This window comes from Oreochromis niloticus, linkage group LG2 (genome assembly GCF_001858045.2).
Source record: "Oreochromis niloticus isolate F11D_XX linkage group LG2, O_niloticus_UMD_NMBU, whole genome shotgun sequence".
NCBI lineage: Eukaryota > Metazoa > Chordata > Actinopteri > Cichliformes > Cichlidae > Oreochromis > Oreochromis niloticus.
Genome location: NC_031966.2, coordinates 4,787,752 through 4,805,684, shown reverse-complemented (window position 1 = coordinate 4,805,684; position 17,933 = coordinate 4,787,752). Strand labels below are relative to the sequence as shown.

The following is a 17,933-nucleotide window of genomic DNA, read 5'->3' as shown; positions in this document are numbered from 1 at the left end:
AATATTGTTTGGGTCACAAAATGGTAGTGATGGGTAGATGAGGCCTCGTGAGGCGTTTCAGCACATTCCCCAAACTGTATCGATACTGTATTGCTGTTTCGCTCCATACTGACACCTGCTGGACCTTAAATATCATTGCAGGCAACTTACTTGAGACTCACAACAGACACTGATTCAATGACCTAGTCGTACTTGTATACACTGTAAGGTATGTACTTTCCATGGAATCATTTTATATATTTTACATTTCAAATATTGTAGACATCTTTAAAATATATTGTGAATGACATTAAGTGAAAATTAGAATGAAAGTATTGTGAATGTAATATTATCCATTTAAATGTAATTGACTCAGAGTTTATTATAAATTTTTATTCAGAAAAATAAGTTTATCCAATGTTTTTGCATTCAGTCTATTGCGTTTTTTTTTTTGACACTATTTCCCCGGCTTTGGAAAACACACGCTCACAGGGCACAGATGAAGCTGGGGTACACAAAAACTGTAATACCAGGTGGAAAAGGTTCGGATAAGATGTCTTCGTATTCCCCCAGTACGTTAAAGGATCCTCTGATCGTGGAATGTTTCTCTCTGCCAAGTAGCGCTGGACCTCAATGATGGAGTCCGCTGTTGCATTGTTGGTTTGTCTGCCGAAAACTTCTTCATCGAGCCGCTGCCACAGGTTTTCTTAAATAATAAAAAATGCATGGCCGTCTTAGTTTTTGTCATCTACTCCAAATTAGTACACATTAGCATCAAAATAAATGTACGAATAAGCTGATAATACTGAACTTGCCTGGAACAGGTGACTGCTCTGATGAAGGTCCAGGCTGTGGCTCAGATGTTGTGCGGGCAATTACTGCAGCACACTCCATTTTCAGGCGATTGACTGCCTCACTACACTTGGAGGAACTACGGAATCCGAGTGTTTTAAATCTGGGGTCTAAAAGTGTTGATAGGGTCAACACACTTAATGACTCCAGATTAGAAGCAGTGTCTGTGACACGACGCCTCAGTTGGTCATGGAGATGGGTGGCTGCTTGTCTGTGTAGATGTAAAGAGTTCTGCTCAAGTGCACAATATAGCATTTTCCTCATCATCATCACCTTTGATCCTGAAACTCTCCTCAGACAACTCCACTGTGGCCTGATGGAAAGGGGCCAGCACAGGAAGTGCTTCCCTTACGATGTCACACTCATCAGCTGTAAGTGGAGTTAAATCTGTTGGAAGAGAAGCAACAGATACCCAGACCGCTTCTTTCTCATCATGAAGCCGTGACAGCATACAGCACATATGTGCTGTTCCAACGTGTTGGTACCTCGTTGACAAGTTTCAAGATGGGCTGTCCCATCTGCTGCTGCACTTGAGCAAGCTTTTCTTTGGCTGTAGTGCTGGATTTGTCTCTTATAGATGAAAGTTCAGGGATTTGATCACATGATTTCTTGACTAATAAATTGAGTTTGTGTGCAATGCAAACAGAATGTCGAATTTGGAGAGTTCTTGTTGCTGCAATCATGTTTGGTGCTGTGTCGGTCACAAGACACCTTACCTTATTTGTGATAGCCCAGTCATCCGTCATGCCCTTTTTGAATTGGGCCAAATTGTCTGCAGTGTGACTTTGTGGAAAGTGTTTCACACCCAACACAGATATACACAACTGCATATTCTCATTAATGTAGTGACAGGTAAGAGCCAAGTAAGCCTCCATGTTCAAAGAGGTCTACATGTCAGCTGTTATACTCACTGCCACAGCTTGCTGTACTTCCATTTTCACTCGTTTGAGTTCCTCCGCATGTTTTTTGGATATCAATTCCTTGATGGTCTGAAGATGAAACAAAATTAAATCAGTATGCACCTGATGAAACATTGTCTATACAAACCTTTCTGGTTGGCAAAACATATGATGGATCAAGGACCTGAACCAGCTCCCTGAACCCCTCACTCTCCACAATACTAAGGGGTTGGCAGTCTTTTATAATAAAATTCAGGACTGCCTGGTCCAGAGCAATCTTCCTAGATGCTTGATTTCAAAATAATAAAACACATATTAATAAAAAAAAATGATAAAGCTACTCAGTGTCTATATAGGCCTACCTGTGTTCATTCTCAGTGTGTTTGTCTCCTCATTTTCATGTTTGGCTCTGTAATGCCTGAACATCGAGGAGGTGCTTTTGTTTGTGTACGAAAGCTCCGCAGAACAGATGCGACATTTAACCTGCATAAAATGAAATAAATAATTTACACTGCAGGTCACATTGCTGTTTTTCCTATTCTGATAGATTACACTGAAACAAAGACAGAAAAACAGTCACCTTATTTGCAGTTAAAAGATCGAAATGATCCCACACAGCAGAAACTTTTCTTTTTCTTTCGGGCTCCATTTTGTTGAAGACAGATATGTGGGGGGTTTTCTTTGCGAGAGTAATTTTGTTTTTTTTGGTGGCGACTCATTACGTTGACAGATGCGGATGCAGTACCTTTTAAACACAGTTTGGCGATATCGTTCACGTGACTTTTTCTTAAAGCGACACACGCACTGATACAGGTTTCGCTCTGTGAACTTGATACATGCGCCGGTGCGTCAGTGTTGCTGGACCCATCACTACAAAATGATGAATAAATCACTTGCTACACTGGACAGCATCAGTCTCCTGCACTTCTTTGGCCACTTAAGTCAAGTCATACCACAGGGTGTCATCTAACTGGAGCCATAACTCACAGACACACGAGACTCACCATTACTCCAATGAGCGTCCTTTATTATTTTTTCATCCCCTTGTCACAACAACCCAGCACAAACATTCTTACCTCTTAACATTTACCTGATACTACATCCACCACCCTTGGGGGCGTCTCCCATCTTGACCTCGGAGCTTCCAGGCCATACTCGGCACAGACGTTTCTGTATACTATGCCAGCCACTTGGTTATGGCGTTCCATGTATGCCTTGCCTGCTAGCATCTTGCACCCTGCTGTTACAGTGGCTTGCAAAAGTATTCGGTCCCCTTGAACTTTTCCACATTTTGTCACATTACAGCCACAAACATGAATCAATTTTATTCCAGGTGAAAGACCAATACAAAGTGGTGTACATGTGAGAAGTGGAACGAAAATCATACATGATTCCAAACATTTTTTACAAATAAATAACTGCAAAGTGAGGTGTGCGTAATTATTCAGCCCCCTGAGTCAATACTTTGTAGAACCACCTTTTGCTGCAGTTACAGCTGCCAGTCTTTTAGGGTATGTCTCTACCAGCTTTGCACATCTACAGACTGAAATCTTTGCCCATTCTTCTTTGCAAAACAGCTCCAGCTCAGTCAGATTAGATGGACAGCGTTTGTGAACAGCAGTTTTCAGATCTTGCCACAGATTCTGGATTGGATTTAGATCTGGACTTTGACTGGGCCATTCTAACACATGGATATGTTTTGTTTTAAACCATTCCATTGTTGCCCTGGCTTTATGTTTAGGGTCGTTGTCCTGCTGGAAGGTGAACCTCCGCCCCAGTCTCAAGTCTTTTGCAGACTCCAAGAGGTTTTCTTCCAAGATTGCCCTGTATTTGGCTCCATCCATCTTCCCATCAACTCTGACCAGCTTCCCTGTCCCTGCTGAAGAGAAGCACCCCCAGAGCATGATGCTGCCACCACCATATTTGACAGTGGGGATGGTGTGTTCAGAGTGATGTGCAGTGTTAGTTTTCCGCCACACATAGCGTTTTGCATTTTGGTCTCATCTGACCAGAGCACCTTCTTCCACATGTTTGCTGTGTCCCCCACATGGCTTGTGGCAAACTGCAAACGGGACTTCTTATGGTTTTCTGTTAACAATGTCTTTCTTCTTGCCACTCTTCCATAAAGGCCAACTTTGTGCAGTGCACGACTAACAGTTGTCCTATGGACAGATTCCCCCACCTGAGCTGTAGATCTCTGCAGCTCGTCCAGAGTCACCATGGGCCTCTTGGCTGCATTTCTGATCAGCGCTCTCCTTGTTCGGCCTGTGAGTTTAGGTGGACGGCCTTGTCTTGGTAGGTTTACAGTTGTGCCATACTCCTTCCATTTCTGAATGATGGCTTGAACAGTGCTCCGTGGGATGTTCAAGGCTTGGGAAATCTTTTTGTAGCCTAAGCCTACAATACTTTTGCAAGCCACTGTATGTGCTGCTGGATTGTCTCAGGGGCATCTTTACACAGCCTGCACCTGGGGTCTTGCCTGGTGTGATAGACCCCAGCCTCGATGGATCTCGTCCTCAGAGCTTGTTCCTGTGCTGCCATGATTAGTGCCTCTGTGCTGTCTTTCAGTCCAGCTTTGTCCAACCACTGGTAGGACTTCTGGATGTCAGCGACTTCCTCTACCTCCTGCTGGTACATACTGTGCAGGGGCCTGTCCTTCCATGATGGTTCCTCCTCATTCTTGGGTTTCTGGTGCCTGAGGTATTCACTGAGCACGCGGTCGATTGGGGCCATCTTCCTGATGTATTCATGGACGTTTGTTGTCTCATCCTGGACCGTGGTGCTGACACTCACTAGTCCTTCCTTCCTTCCGCTTAGCGTACAGCCTCAGGGTGCTGGACTTGGGGTGAAACCCTCCATGAATGGTCAGGAGCTTCCTGGTCTTGATGTCAGTGGTGTCAGAGGTTATATATACTTTGGGTATATATACTCTGAGGGCATACATATATATATGTATATATGTTGTGTGTTTCTTTGGAAAGGTATTTTATGTTCCCATCCATAGACACTGGAATGCTTGATTTAGACCTCTATGTTGTAGCTTACGATGTAACCTGAAACCCCTTTTAACTCGATGCCAGAATCTTCCAGCCCATTCAAGCATTATGGCAGCAACATCAGGAAAAATGTTCATGAGAAAATGGAGAAGTACCAGGGGAAATAGCAGTCCCAATGGTAATACTAGCTGTAACCCCCAAACTGGAAGAGTGGGTCCTGCAGATTTCAGGTACAACATCAGAGGACTCTGACCAGTCCTAGGAACAAGATACAGCACTCTGTTAAGACAAGCAAGGTGAGCACTGACTGCCTTATCAAATCTAAACAGATAGACATAATAGACATAAACTAAAATGTACCCCAGTCAAAATGATCTCTCGCCTTTCATTTCAGCATCATAAAGCTCCTCGTCTGTTTGCATCCATTCTTTTCATACTTGCCATCTTGTGGCTGCAGATGGCTATTGTTGCTGGAAGCTTTCATAAGAAACAGCATGCAAGGCAAGGTGATGCTGGCTCTGCTTTCACTGCTCTGAGATCAGTTCCAATCTGCACTTTTTGTGGACACACAGCTAGCATTAGCAAGTAAACAAGCTTCAAATGTATGACTGTAACAGAAAGGCTTCCTCTTACTAACCACCTTGGTCAGCAGATGGACTGAAAAAGTTGTTAACTCCTTTAGCCCATTAGCAAGGAGAGCTCTGATGATGATGAAGAGGCAGCACTGAACATGTCCGGTCTAACAAATTTCCCACGTGTGGGACTAATAAAGGTTATCTTATCTTATCTTAATAAAAAGGTAATGTTGACCAAGTGCAGGCTCAGCAGCACTTTCACTATGAATAATACTGAATTATATATATGTTTGGGAGAAAGAACTCATTTTTTTAAACAGGGATAGAACACCGGCAGAACTAGACTCTGAAAGGTTTTGAGGACTTGTTGTCTGGCTAATTAGCTCCTGCTTCCCACTCCTCCACATGTACATTTTCATCAGCTGGGGTCTGTTGGTGTCCGGCTAGTCTCTGTTCCTAGGGTGGGCACCCAGGACCCAGCCTGGCCCTGCACCCATACATGTTCCTTGGGTGGGGATGGCTGGTGTTTGGCCAGTTCAGCATCATTAAAAGGCTCACCTTTAGTTTAACCTCCTGCTGCCTCTGTGTCTACAATCCTGGGTCATTCTTCACCACACCCTGGCAAAAAGAAGCAGATATCAGTTGTGAGTGTTAGAAAAGTAAAGGGCAAAGGAGTAGCATAGAGGAGCATTACAGAGAGTTCCCAAATGGGCATTGTGGTCTAATATACTAACATTTTTTCACCACTGAATGATTCATGTTATATATTTTATCTAAAATGTCATGTTTATTTACAGTGTAGATTCTCACTGAATGCATCAAAACTATGAATGAGCACACTGAACACATAGAATTATGTAGTAAACATAAAAGTGTGAAATGACTCAAATCATGTTTTATATTTTAGATTCTTCCTAATATCCGCCCTTTGCTTTGATTGCTGCTTTGCTCACTCTTGGCATTCTCTCCATGAGCTTCATGAGGTCGTCACCTGAAATGGTTTTCCAACAGTCCTTTTCCAAATGAATGGGTTGGAAATTTATGGAAGGAAGTTCACGTGCAAAAGGGCCAACATGTACTCCTCTGGGAACTCCTTCAAGAGAGTTCCCAGAGATGCTGAGCATTTGTTGGCCCTTTGCCTTCACTCTGCGGTCCATCTCATCCCAAACAATTCCATAGTGCTGGTTTTTGTGGCTGCACTTGGGGACACATTCAAAGTTTTAGCAATGTTCTGGACTGACTGACCTTCAGTTCTTAAAGTAATGATGGGCTGTCATTTCTCTTTACTTAGCTGATTGGTTCTTGCCATAAAATGAATTCTAACAGTTGTCAAATAGGGCTGTCAGCTGTGCACCAACCTGACTTCTGCACTGATGGTCCCAACATCATTAAGAAGGCAAGAAATTCCACAGATGGACCCTGACAGGCTCACCTGTGAGGTGAAACCATTTCAGATGACGACATCATGAAGCTCAGTGAGAGAAGGCGGACGGTTTGCAGATCTGTCAACAAAGCAAAGGGCAGCTACTTTCAATAATCTCAAATATAAAACATATTTAGAGTTATTGATCATTTCTTTCTACTATATTCCCCATTTGGTGTGGATTATGGAGTGGAAGCAGCAGCTGCAGAATGCTTTGACAAAAGTTGACATATTTCAGTCACTTCATTTCAAACCTATTTACAGGAATATCACAATCATAATCTTAACTGAGTTCACAACAAGCAGTCAGTCTTTAAATAACAGAAGGAATCATCAGCACATCCAACTAAGTAAAAAGCATGTGAAATACCAGCAGCAGGTCAGAACAACAACCTCTAACAACAAAGGACAGAGGATTGAAGATGCAGTAAGAAGTGCTTTTTCTAGGACAGTACTTCATACATGCCAAAAACGACACCATTAAAATGCATAGTTTACGTAAATGTGTTAACATAAATGGAAAATGGGTAAAAAAAAAAATGTCAGAAAATGGAGCTCAAACTATTTCTCTCATGTGTTATTATGTGTTCAGAAGTGTAAATATGTGGCAGGATAATGTTTTTAAATTTGATAGCTGTCCTGAAGTGATGCCTCCTGAGTCAGGGTCAGCTGATCTGTGAGTTATTAAAAAGTACTAATTGGTTGGTGTACATTTACACTGTTCACCTCTGCTGTATCCTGAAGGCTGCATCCATCACTGACTGCCCTGTTGGAGGTGGTGTTCAGTAAACACAGGCTTTGATAAAAGAAAATAATGTAATTTATTGTCTTTCTTCAGAGATTTAAATCTTTATTTTTAAACAGCGTGTGCTTGCAGACTGTCACCTATGGGACGGCAATAAGACCGACTAACCAGGAAGTTGAAATGACTCAATCAGATATTCAGAATAAAACCACTACTCCACTTTTTGTCTGTATAAAGAGAAACTAAGGTGGATTTGGGGTGAACTATGCAGGTGAAACTGGTCAAATTGAAATGAAAATGTTATAAAATATATAAAAAATGATAATAAAAATGATCTCCCTTTTCATTTTAATTTCCCCTAACCACTTCATGTGTGGTGAGTGTCTGTGATGCCTGGGATAGATTACTATTGCTGTAAAGTAGGAATGTAAAAGAAAGGTAATACAGAGATCCACACATACATTTAAAACACTGATATCTGTAAATACAAACATGTCAAATTATCAGTCAGTTAGTGTCTGCGCGATTTATTATTTTTATTGTTGTTATTATCGTTATTTGATTTTGGCAACTTCAGTCCTTCACAGATGGAACCAGTTTCTGGTCATAACTCACAATATGACCAGTATGACTGGTGGACAGGTAAATAAATATGCCTCGTAATAAAATAGCGCTGGTAATTAGCACCGCTACTTCCCGACCCGAGCAGCACACTCAGTACAGGGCGAGGATGTGAGTGCACGTGGAAAAGTTGTACACACACTCTATTTAGTCCAGTAAAACCTCAGTTTTTCTTTCATTGTGCACCTTTAAACAACTAACATTGCCCATGTAACCTGCAGCAAGGCAGCTATCAAAAATGTCGTCCTGCCACCCAGGGCTCCATTTCGGCACGTGCATTTTGTCCAGATGTGTGAACCTCTGTCCAGCACCTCTTTGTGTTTAGTTCTGTCCCTGTCCCGCTTTCTTTTTATCACTTCCTCCTCCTCTCCCCGATATCTCCAACTCTCTCTGAGCTCCTCTCTTCCTCCAGGTGATGACAGTGAAAAGGAGAGGTCCTGCATCCCGGGTGAGGATGAGTCAGTGCAGCCCAGCCAGTCTGCAGCAGAGGAGCGTGGGTATCCATCATGCAGTGATGAACCTGGAAACATAAACTTCCAGTAGGACTCTCCTTTAAAGAGATAGACAGAGCCTAGAGAGAAAGAAAAGAAACTTCACTGAATTTAGTCTGATTCTAGTTGTAAACTGATACATTAAGTCAACTTTGCCCCTTTATTTGATCCTTCAATAGAAGGATCTCACACATGAATCAGATCCTCACCATTAGCGTCTGTAGTGATTCCATTCACACCCTCTTTAAGTAGTTGTGTCCAGGTGTCTCCCTCATTCTCTTGTTTGGCATCTCCAATTTTTCCCCACACAGCCCCCTCCTCCGGGTCCCAGACCAGGCCCCATCTCTCTAATCCTCCTGCTGCCTGCTCGTCATCATCATCGTTATCAGTGTCTACTAAATCTAAGCTGACACCCGTCCTGAGAGCAGACAGGGGCTGAGGGTAACCTTCCTGCAGAGACAGGTCCTTGAAGAGCCAGAACTGGTGACCTGCAGTGAGATGTCACATGAAAAGGTTTGTAAGTCAGTTTGATGATTCGCAGCGAAACACCATTGATTGTTTAAAAAAGGTTTAAGCTTGTGACTGTGACCGCTTTGATACATTTGTATTATTTTATATTTACACTCTCATTTATTTTATCATTACATGCATGTTCTAGGCAGTGGATCAATGTTGCCAAAGAAATAAGAAGGAAAGAAAGGTTTGAAAACCTGAATCCACATCCAAGGCCAGATGAAGTTTAATAACTGGACACATCAGTTTTGATGTACTTCAGTGTGCAAAATGTAAAGACTAGAAGAGATATGAGCTAAAAAAAACCTCACTCAATCAATTGTTACAGAAATAAAGAAATAAGGAATCTTCTTTGATTTTTTAAACAGTTTTAGTAACGATTTTAATAGTTTTAATAATTATGGTGCGTAATCTGCACTGACTGTTGTGGCCTTTACACCATTTTTACCCCTCCTCTAGGTTACTGTACTGTACCACTGATAAAGATGATAGCATGATCCAAGCGCCTCTCCAGCACAGCTTGAAGACGAAGCAGGTCAGGGGGTAGACCCCTCCACAACCTCCTCACTGAAGACCCATGACGTGACACCAAACCTCCGCCATTGACCCTCCACATCATCTGACCTGAAGCGATGACAACCCAATGAAAATAATGAATTGTGGTATCCTGTTACTATAGAAACATCTTCCATAACGTTAAACTGTTTCTCATTGTCTACGTTTCTAAAAATCTGTTTACAGACCTTTGAAGAAGAAAGTCTCTCCTCGAATCTTTGCCACAGCATCAAAACTGGTGTTGCAGCGATCTATGGAGGGGCTGAAGGCCGGAAACACACAGGGATACTTATTAAAGGAATGTCATGCTTTCATTTGTATAGCAGAAGTAGACAGCACAGCCATCCTCTTTGTCCTCCGGTGGTAACTAATGTCTGTCTGTTGCAACTGTACTGTTTCAGATTGTTAACAGAACTTGCTAGCATTAGCTGTTAAATTAGCACTGTAAACATTTTCCTTTTGACAAAATCTATCTATTGTTTATCTAGCTTGTTTATGTATCTATCTTTGCTGGCTGGAATTAAATTTAAAATCTTAACACTGATATTAGATGATTTTGCAAAAATATGGAAGAAAAGAGGCACACAGTAACAATTCTTGTAGCCATCTAGCATATTTATGACAAAGAGTTTTTGTCTTGTCCGTGTGAACATCCCTTCCCCCTGTTTGGCTTCCATGGGATCTGGACCTTCGGCTGCTCTGCTCCTTGCCTCTGGAATTCCATCTCACCAGACATTCAGAACACTGACTCCCTCCATCTTCACATCTCATTTCAAAACACACCCCTTTAAATTGTCTTAATTACTCGGCTGTCTTCCACCTGTCACATGAATCCTCTGCTTTATATTTTTAATATTCTTATCGTTTTATTTATTCTTAAATGTATTATTATTAATAATGATAATATTAATATGATTGTTATTAACAGAAAAATCTCTCAGTAAGTGATACCCGTGCCTATGATGATGCTGACGACGATGATGATGATGGCCTCTGTAGTGCAACTCGGTGGTGGTCCGAGGAGCCTCTGTAGACAGCAGCTTGTTCATTTGACCTAAAGCAAAAATTACAACAATTTAAATGAAAAAGCTATAAAAAAACAAACAAAAAAACCCTAAATTCCCCTTTTGCCCTTGTGGAGAAGTACCAAGGGCTCTTCTCTTCGGGCCCTCTCCAGCTTCTCATGTTCCTTCTTCCTAATGTTGCTGTCATTCAGTATTGCTACGTCTATTACTACAGCTGTCTTCCTCTGCTTGTCTACCACTAGTATGCCTGGTTGGTCAGCCATCACCATTGAACACACTGTGGTACCATACCCCCGTGAGCATCAGTTGAACAGTGCTGTACTGCAGAAAGTAGAGTGTTGCTACAAACATGGCAAGAAAAAGGATATTAACAATGGAAGGGACACACACCATCATAACACTTATAAATGTAGGTCTGTCCACAGAGAAATTACAAAGAAAGTCACGGTGTCAGTGAGCACAGTTTCCTTCAGCATCAAAGGCTCAGAAACAAACTGTGACAGGAAGAGGTCTGCAGACCCAAAGACACGACTGAACCAGAGGACAAGTTTCTGAGAGTTAACAGCTTGTGCGATCGGCAGCTCACAGGACAACAGCTTCAAGCAGCTTAATAGTGGTCGTAGCAAGTCTCAGTTTCAGCTGTGAAGAGAAGACTTCAAGCTGCAGGTTTGACAGGACGAGTTGCAGCAAGAAAGCCAGACGTCAGAATAAGACAAAGAGGTTTGTCTGGGTCATGAAACACCGACACTGGACTACTGAAGACTGGAAGAAGGTATTATGGACTGATGGATCAAAATATGAACTCTTTTACATGTTCATTAGTTTACGTACCAAACATAAAAAATGGATCATGGTTGTTGATCAGAATTGAAATTTTCACAATGACAAATTGTTAAAATGGAGATGCAAATACAGTAAATGAACCCAGAATGACACTGAGTGGAAGGATGTATTTTTTTTTAACATGTGGGCAGATGCTTGAATATCCACACACACAGTGGTTTGCCTGTAAAGTGTTCATGACATTATGCAGAAGCAAAATGAACTGAGAAAGTCAAGAAAGGTTTCCGAGCAACAGCGCAGTCAGACATTTCCTCGTTTTGATTTTTTACAGTATGAGGCTTTCATGAGGATCTGTGCGGAGTGTGGCTAAAGCTGTGAAGAAACTAAATTCTGCCCTTCCTCAATAAACACACCAGAGGTCAGACCAGGGAGCTTTTTCACAGCTGTCCTCATTCATCCTTTAAACTGCACTTCAGTTTTTATCCTTTTACATCATTTTTAAACTATGTTAAAGTCTTAATATTGAAACTTTATATTATCCTATGTGTGCTAATACTGAAATGTTACATTCAGTCCAGTTTACACATCCTCACACATCAACTATAATCAATTTTAATGATTAAATCATGGTGGACACTGGTCAGAGACCTGTATGGCTATGAGAAGCTTCACCATAGAGCTGAGTGATGTGGTCCAGGTCTTGGGGTCCCAGGCGGTAGTGGAGAGGGTCTCCGACAGGACCCAGGTAGTATGGCCTCATGACTGAGTGACGGGACGAGGAATGAGGAAGGCCCAGTGCGTGGCCAAACTCATGGACCAGCACTGTGAAGAGGTCGGTACCCTCAGAGACTGGGAAGGAAACAGAGGGAGAGGAACAGATGACAACATGATGACCTGATTAGAAGAAGAAGATAAACATGTTATGGTTCACTGCTATAGTATGGCCATAGACTGTATGGAGGTAGCATTGTGATGACTCACTGGTTTGGACTCAGTGTTATTGTTTTGTCCACTGCCATTTGGCAACTTTGGAGCAAGAAGTGACCATAATTTGACAGAAGTGTGGAGCACTGAGTTACCACCTGGTGCTGACAAGCTTGGTCAGCAAGCTGCATTAATCAACTCCATGGGAAGACACAAGACAAAAGACTAATAAAGGGTTAGACTTTTATGTTTCTGAAGTGTTGTTGCACCTGGCTGTCTGAATGCCCACTCTTCCTCCGCATCCAAATGAACTAGTCCTGCCCGGGCTGGGTCTGAGGGGAAGAAAGCATGGCCTACTGCTCCACCTGCCCCATCAAAGGGATAGTCATCACCATGGTAACCATGGAAGAAGTCTACCTGCAGGTCAGCTGCATCCGGACTGCCCACCTGGAAGCAGAATGAATGAAACTCATCATCAGGGCTGTGCGACTTTGGCTAGTTCTAGTCAAAAGTGGCATCTGACAAACCTCATGGAACTCCAGTGGTGTTGGCTCGGCCCACACTCTTAAAGCGTAGAAGATAAGTGAGCGAATTGTTTCCCGAGACAGATGCGAGGAGGAGGGATATGATTGCAACCTGACGAGGTAAGATAGATGTAAAGACCTCGCCTAGTGGCAGATACTTCACCAATCACAGCTTACTGACAACAGGAAACCACTGTGAATTACTGCATCGAACTGATCACAGTCTCCTCACAAATCTTATCCCACCTCCAGTTAATGTTCCTGCGTGTCCACATGGAGACAGCCCAGCTTCTCCGTCTCCTCATATTTCTTTTCTCTTGGTTGGCTGATAGTATGGATGATTCCTCCTGGTCTGGTAGTGAGCAGCGTGGAGTGTTCATCACCGCCATTGTCTCCTCATCTGCACACCAGAGAACAGACTTTCTCAAATCACATACAGAACACTAGATTTGAGAAGCAGCATAAACGTCATCTGTACTCCTCACCTACAACTCCGCTGTCTTTTAGGCCTGCAAACCTTTGCATGGCCCTCACAGCATTGGTGACACCTGTCCAAGCCTGCAGCTGACCAGTGGAAGGGTCTGAGGGTGGGAGGTAACCATACTTCATCAACCAATCCTAAAAAAATCAAAAATGATCTCTTTAACAGGGTGTTCTTCTTCCATTTCTATCCTGCAGTCCTGTATCTATATTATATATCAAGCTCTACCGATATAATGTATGAGAGAGTTGGTAAAGATATTATTCATTTCCCATCAGTGGTTGTATGATTTCTATTACCACAAGTTTGGAGCTCTCATCTTCAGTGGGTGTCACTGGTGCAGAGGATGGTGACAGAGTCACACTAACAGCACAAGTTGTTTGCATCCATCCACAGCTCAAGCAGAGGAAAGTCATATACATCTTCATCTTGTATTGAAGATGTATTTTCAGTGTGTGGAAATCTACTGGAAACGAAGCAAAGTCATTTTAAACCATTAAAGACAAAGATACTGGCAGAAATACAGGACAGCAAAAAATATCCTAAATGCAATCCTTTAACCCTGACATTTGAAGAGTTTTCCTAGAATGATCCAAAATAAACAAAAATGAAAATATTTTAACATTTTGTACAATACTTGACACAGACATGCGGTCTGGTGCAGCGGTTAGTGCTGTCACCTCACAGCAGTCACAGACGTTTGCATTCTTTGCAGTCAGTAAGGCTAGAAAACCACTAGATTCTCCTAATAGGCCACAATTCATTTGTGTCCTCTGTGAGGGACATGAATCGGAGACCTTTACATCAACCAGAATCTATGCAATCTGAGTCCTACTGTAGTGTCCTGGGCTTTTATTGATGCCACATTTCTGGGGATTGGGCTAATAGAGTAATAACAAATGATTAGCACTGGAAGGTTCCACATTTTAGGTTAAGTGATATGATCTTATGATGAAACCTCAAATTGTTTCTTCAATATTAGATTGTTATTTGTTTAGTAGGATTTCAGAAATGTACAGTAATGTTAACACTTTTGAAACAGAACTTTTATTCAGTGTCCTTTGTAGTGGACAGAGGAAATACTAACTGTGATTTGTGAATGAGATTTTAAAGGATTTCACCCAGTTTGTAGACAGGGAGTCAGACGAATAGCTGTCCAGGGATGGTGAAAGGTCAGAGGACACACTGGTATGTTCTTTGACAAAGTGACTGCACTCACCTTCCATTGTGGATAAGAAGCAATGTGTAAGCTAAGCCTCCAAAGTTTTTCATTACAATATATAAAAGGGAAAATAGGAGCTTTTCCAGTTGTGTTCAACTCTTTTGAAATTGGGTAGAAAGACTTTTTAATGAGAAAACAGAACTACAAACCAGAGGGAGGCGCTCATCTCTTAAAATTGAAAACATTATTCAGCATATCTATATATGTGACATGACTCAGATTATCTTGGGTCCTAGTTATAGCTAGGACCCAGTGTATAACTCAACATTTGGCAGTCGATCAAAGTCACGAGTCATCTTTATGTCTCGGATGAGAAAGAAAGAATGTCCTCTGGAAGGTGATGCAACAAGGCTGCATTAATGACCAGAGACCAACTAAATGTGAGTACATTACATTTGCACTTGCAATGGAATAAAATGTAACAGGGTAACAGAATAATGCCTGTCCCAGTGTGCTTCATATCCAACACCATCATCACAGTCCCAAAGAAGACAGCTGTTATGTGCCTGCATGACAACTGCCCGTGGTGCTCAGTCATCATCAAGGTTATTCATGGCACCTCTCTGGACCCTGTGCTATTTGCACTCCAGTCTAACAGATCCACTAAAGAGTTATTAGTAATCTGGCATGCCCGGTGTGCAGATGTGTCAATATGATTTTTTGGTCGATATAGTTACACAGGCTGCAGACAGGATTGAAGGTCTGCTGTGCACCGGCCCTACGAGCACTGACAGCAGCCCATCCGTTCATTTTCACCGCTGACACTAGATTATCCAATCAAATCTTCCCTACCTTCCCTGTGTGGTGATGCACGTCCCAGATAAGAGTTTAGTGTGAAAGAAGTGGCTGATAAAGAGAGAATGGCCACTGCTAGAAAGTAAAGTGCAAAAACACCAGTGTGTCACATAATAAACAGGAAGAACACCGTGACACTCCATGTCACAATAGCACGAATGCGTTAAAGCAGTGAGTAAAAGAAGCTGATGGGAAACGTCCGTAGTATATTCCCACAGGGTGGAGAAACCTACCAGTTTCAATCATGAGATGGACGAGAATTACCATAAAATACAGGGGGGAGGGCATTGTGCCCTGCCGTAGGACACTGCTAGATGTGTGTGTGCCTATGTCAGTCAGAAGATGCCTCAATTAATTAAGTTAGAGGGTATACCATTTCAGTTAGAGCACTGGGGCAGAGAAGGAGGGGAGGGAGGATGAATGGAGGACAAGGGCAGCGCTAAAGTAATGAGATTAAAACAGCCACAAGAGTAGAGGGCGAAGGCCAAAGGAGCAGACTGTCAGAAAGAACATTGTGAATTAAACAAGCTGGATTGAACACTAGAGGAACTGCTTTGGTGGCAAATCACGTTGCATTAGCTAAAAGCAGTCGATCAGGTAAAGTTCATGCTCTAAAAAGTCCATACATTTTTGTCTTAACCCCAAAGCTGACTTATTTTTGATTTTCACAACGTTTGACTACTTAAAGCTGCATTCAGGACTTTTTATGTTTCTTATTTGGTCTCTTGGGGGCAACAAATCAAGTTGTCATAATAAAGGTGAAAAAAGTGGTGTCATTCCAGCCTCTTGCAGGGACAAGCACACAGTAGCATTTACTTGGAGTTCTATTTCTGGCCACCTGGCTGAGTCCAGCTATACAAATATCTGCCTCTACCAATATTTCATTTCTGTCTGCGCGCATCAGGTCAGTTTTAACTTATTATATTACTGGAAATTACGATTGTAACTGTGATTTTAAGCAGTGAATTCGGCTCTCTTTGGGTCAGCACTCACTGTCACAGACGGTGCAGAGGATCGACTCACAGGATTTTTCCCCTCATTTTTATATTTAGGAAAGGGTTAGGGAGCATTTCAGAAGACTTTAAAAACAGAATAATCTTTTTTGTTTAGAGGCCTAATTTTTAGTAGCTGATGAAAATCTTCTGAGTAGACTTGTTTGTAATCCTGACTGAAGTCAAGCTTTAAATGAAAAAAAGAGATAGTTTGAAGGAATTCAAGCAGTAGTATTGGCACAGCTGTACAGTAATTCAGGTTGTGTATTGATCCCTGCACATGCATTACTGTCACCATCTGACAGTGAAACCTAACATCTCACACCACTGACCACAACACATTCATTCATCACATGAACTTACACTAAGTCCAAATTTAGTCTGAAAACTGAATCAAAGCAAGTTAAAGATGAGAAAAGTGCTTTTAACGCTTACCTTCCTCCTCCTCTGCTTCTCCATGCTCTCTCTCCTCATTTGCCACAATGGGAACAGATGGGTCCTTTCTATTCTCCTGCTCGTTTCCTCAAAGCCCGACTCCTAACCCCCACCCTCTACCCCACCCACTGCCACAGCACCCTGACAAATGGAGAGTTGCGTCTTTGCAGAAATATCCTCCTTCTTTTATCCCAAGATTGTGCCTTGGTTTTTCCCAGCTTGTTTTTCCTCCTATCAGTCAGTTCTTTGCCCACAGTACACGATTTATGAACAAAGAAAATCTGATTTGAAAACAGTTAGTTGTGGCACGATACTCTGCGAGTCCAGAATCCAACATTTGACTGGTGGAGGATTAGTGATGCACAGTAAAGATGGGTTTAGACACATATGCGTGTGCGTGCGTGCGTGTGCCTTTGCTTGTGTGCAACATCTGCATGTTCATGTGTATCTTCTCTCATGATGACATTTTTACACACAATCCTCTTAACATGAGGATTAAAACAAAACCAAGACAGGCAGATTTGTGGCTCCCTCTCGTTCTGCTGCAGCTTTTTCCTTGTGTTTCTTCTTTGTGTTTAATCCACTGAACTAACTGGTGGGAGGGGTGGTCTCATGTCGGCCTCTTTCTTTAAATACAACTGATATCCTCTTGATTAAGACGTTCATGTCAATGAAAAAAAAGCATGAACTATGTGCATGCATGCACTAAGCCATATTCTCCATATTCTTGTCAATGCTAATGTTATTTCTTCCATTGGTGAGTCCCCTTCATATTAACCCTGCAACATCCTGCTGGGATCTTTAAGCTCCATCTAATCTGCTCTTTCTCTGCTGAGAGAAAAATGCTGCAAGTAGAAACACATGTAGGACTAATGCAGTGTTTTCAGGAAACCTGATTGCTGTTATGTGTGTCTGTAGCAGAACAGGCAGATCCAGTGACTGACTGATGCTCAGGACTGACAGTTCTCTGCTCTTTGACTTCAGTTTCTTAGACTGAAGTACATTTGTCGTGTGTGCTGACACACAGGATGCCTATCCAGCAGTGATGGCACATGTCATTCGTGATGTTCATGGACATCATTAGTAGCCTATCCCTGTGAGGG

The 17,933-nt window shown here is 42.2% G+C and overlaps 1 protein-coding gene across 1 annotated transcript; it reads right to left on the bottom strand.

Annotated features, from left to right (window-relative positions):
* Positions 1–7,360: 7,360 nt before the first annotated feature.
* mmp17b (matrix metallopeptidase 17b) lies at positions 7,361–16,866 on the bottom strand. Its single transcript, XM_013276932.3, has 12 exons — positions 16,831–16,866; positions 13,686–13,852; positions 13,391–13,523; positions 13,152–13,305; positions 12,909–13,017; positions 12,651–12,828; positions 12,130–12,306; positions 10,601–10,703; positions 9,838–9,911; positions 9,569–9,718; positions 8,791–9,069; positions 7,361–8,661 (listed from the first exon to the last, which is right to left on the bottom strand). The coding sequence occupies exons 2-12, from the start codon at positions 13,812–13,814 to the stop codon at positions 8,279–8,281; spliced, it is 1,869 nt and encodes a 622-aa protein (XP_013132386.2). The 5' UTR covers positions 13,815–13,852; positions 16,831–16,866; the 3' UTR covers positions 7,361–8,278.
* Between the last annotated feature and the right edge of the window lie 1,067 nt (positions 16,867–17,933).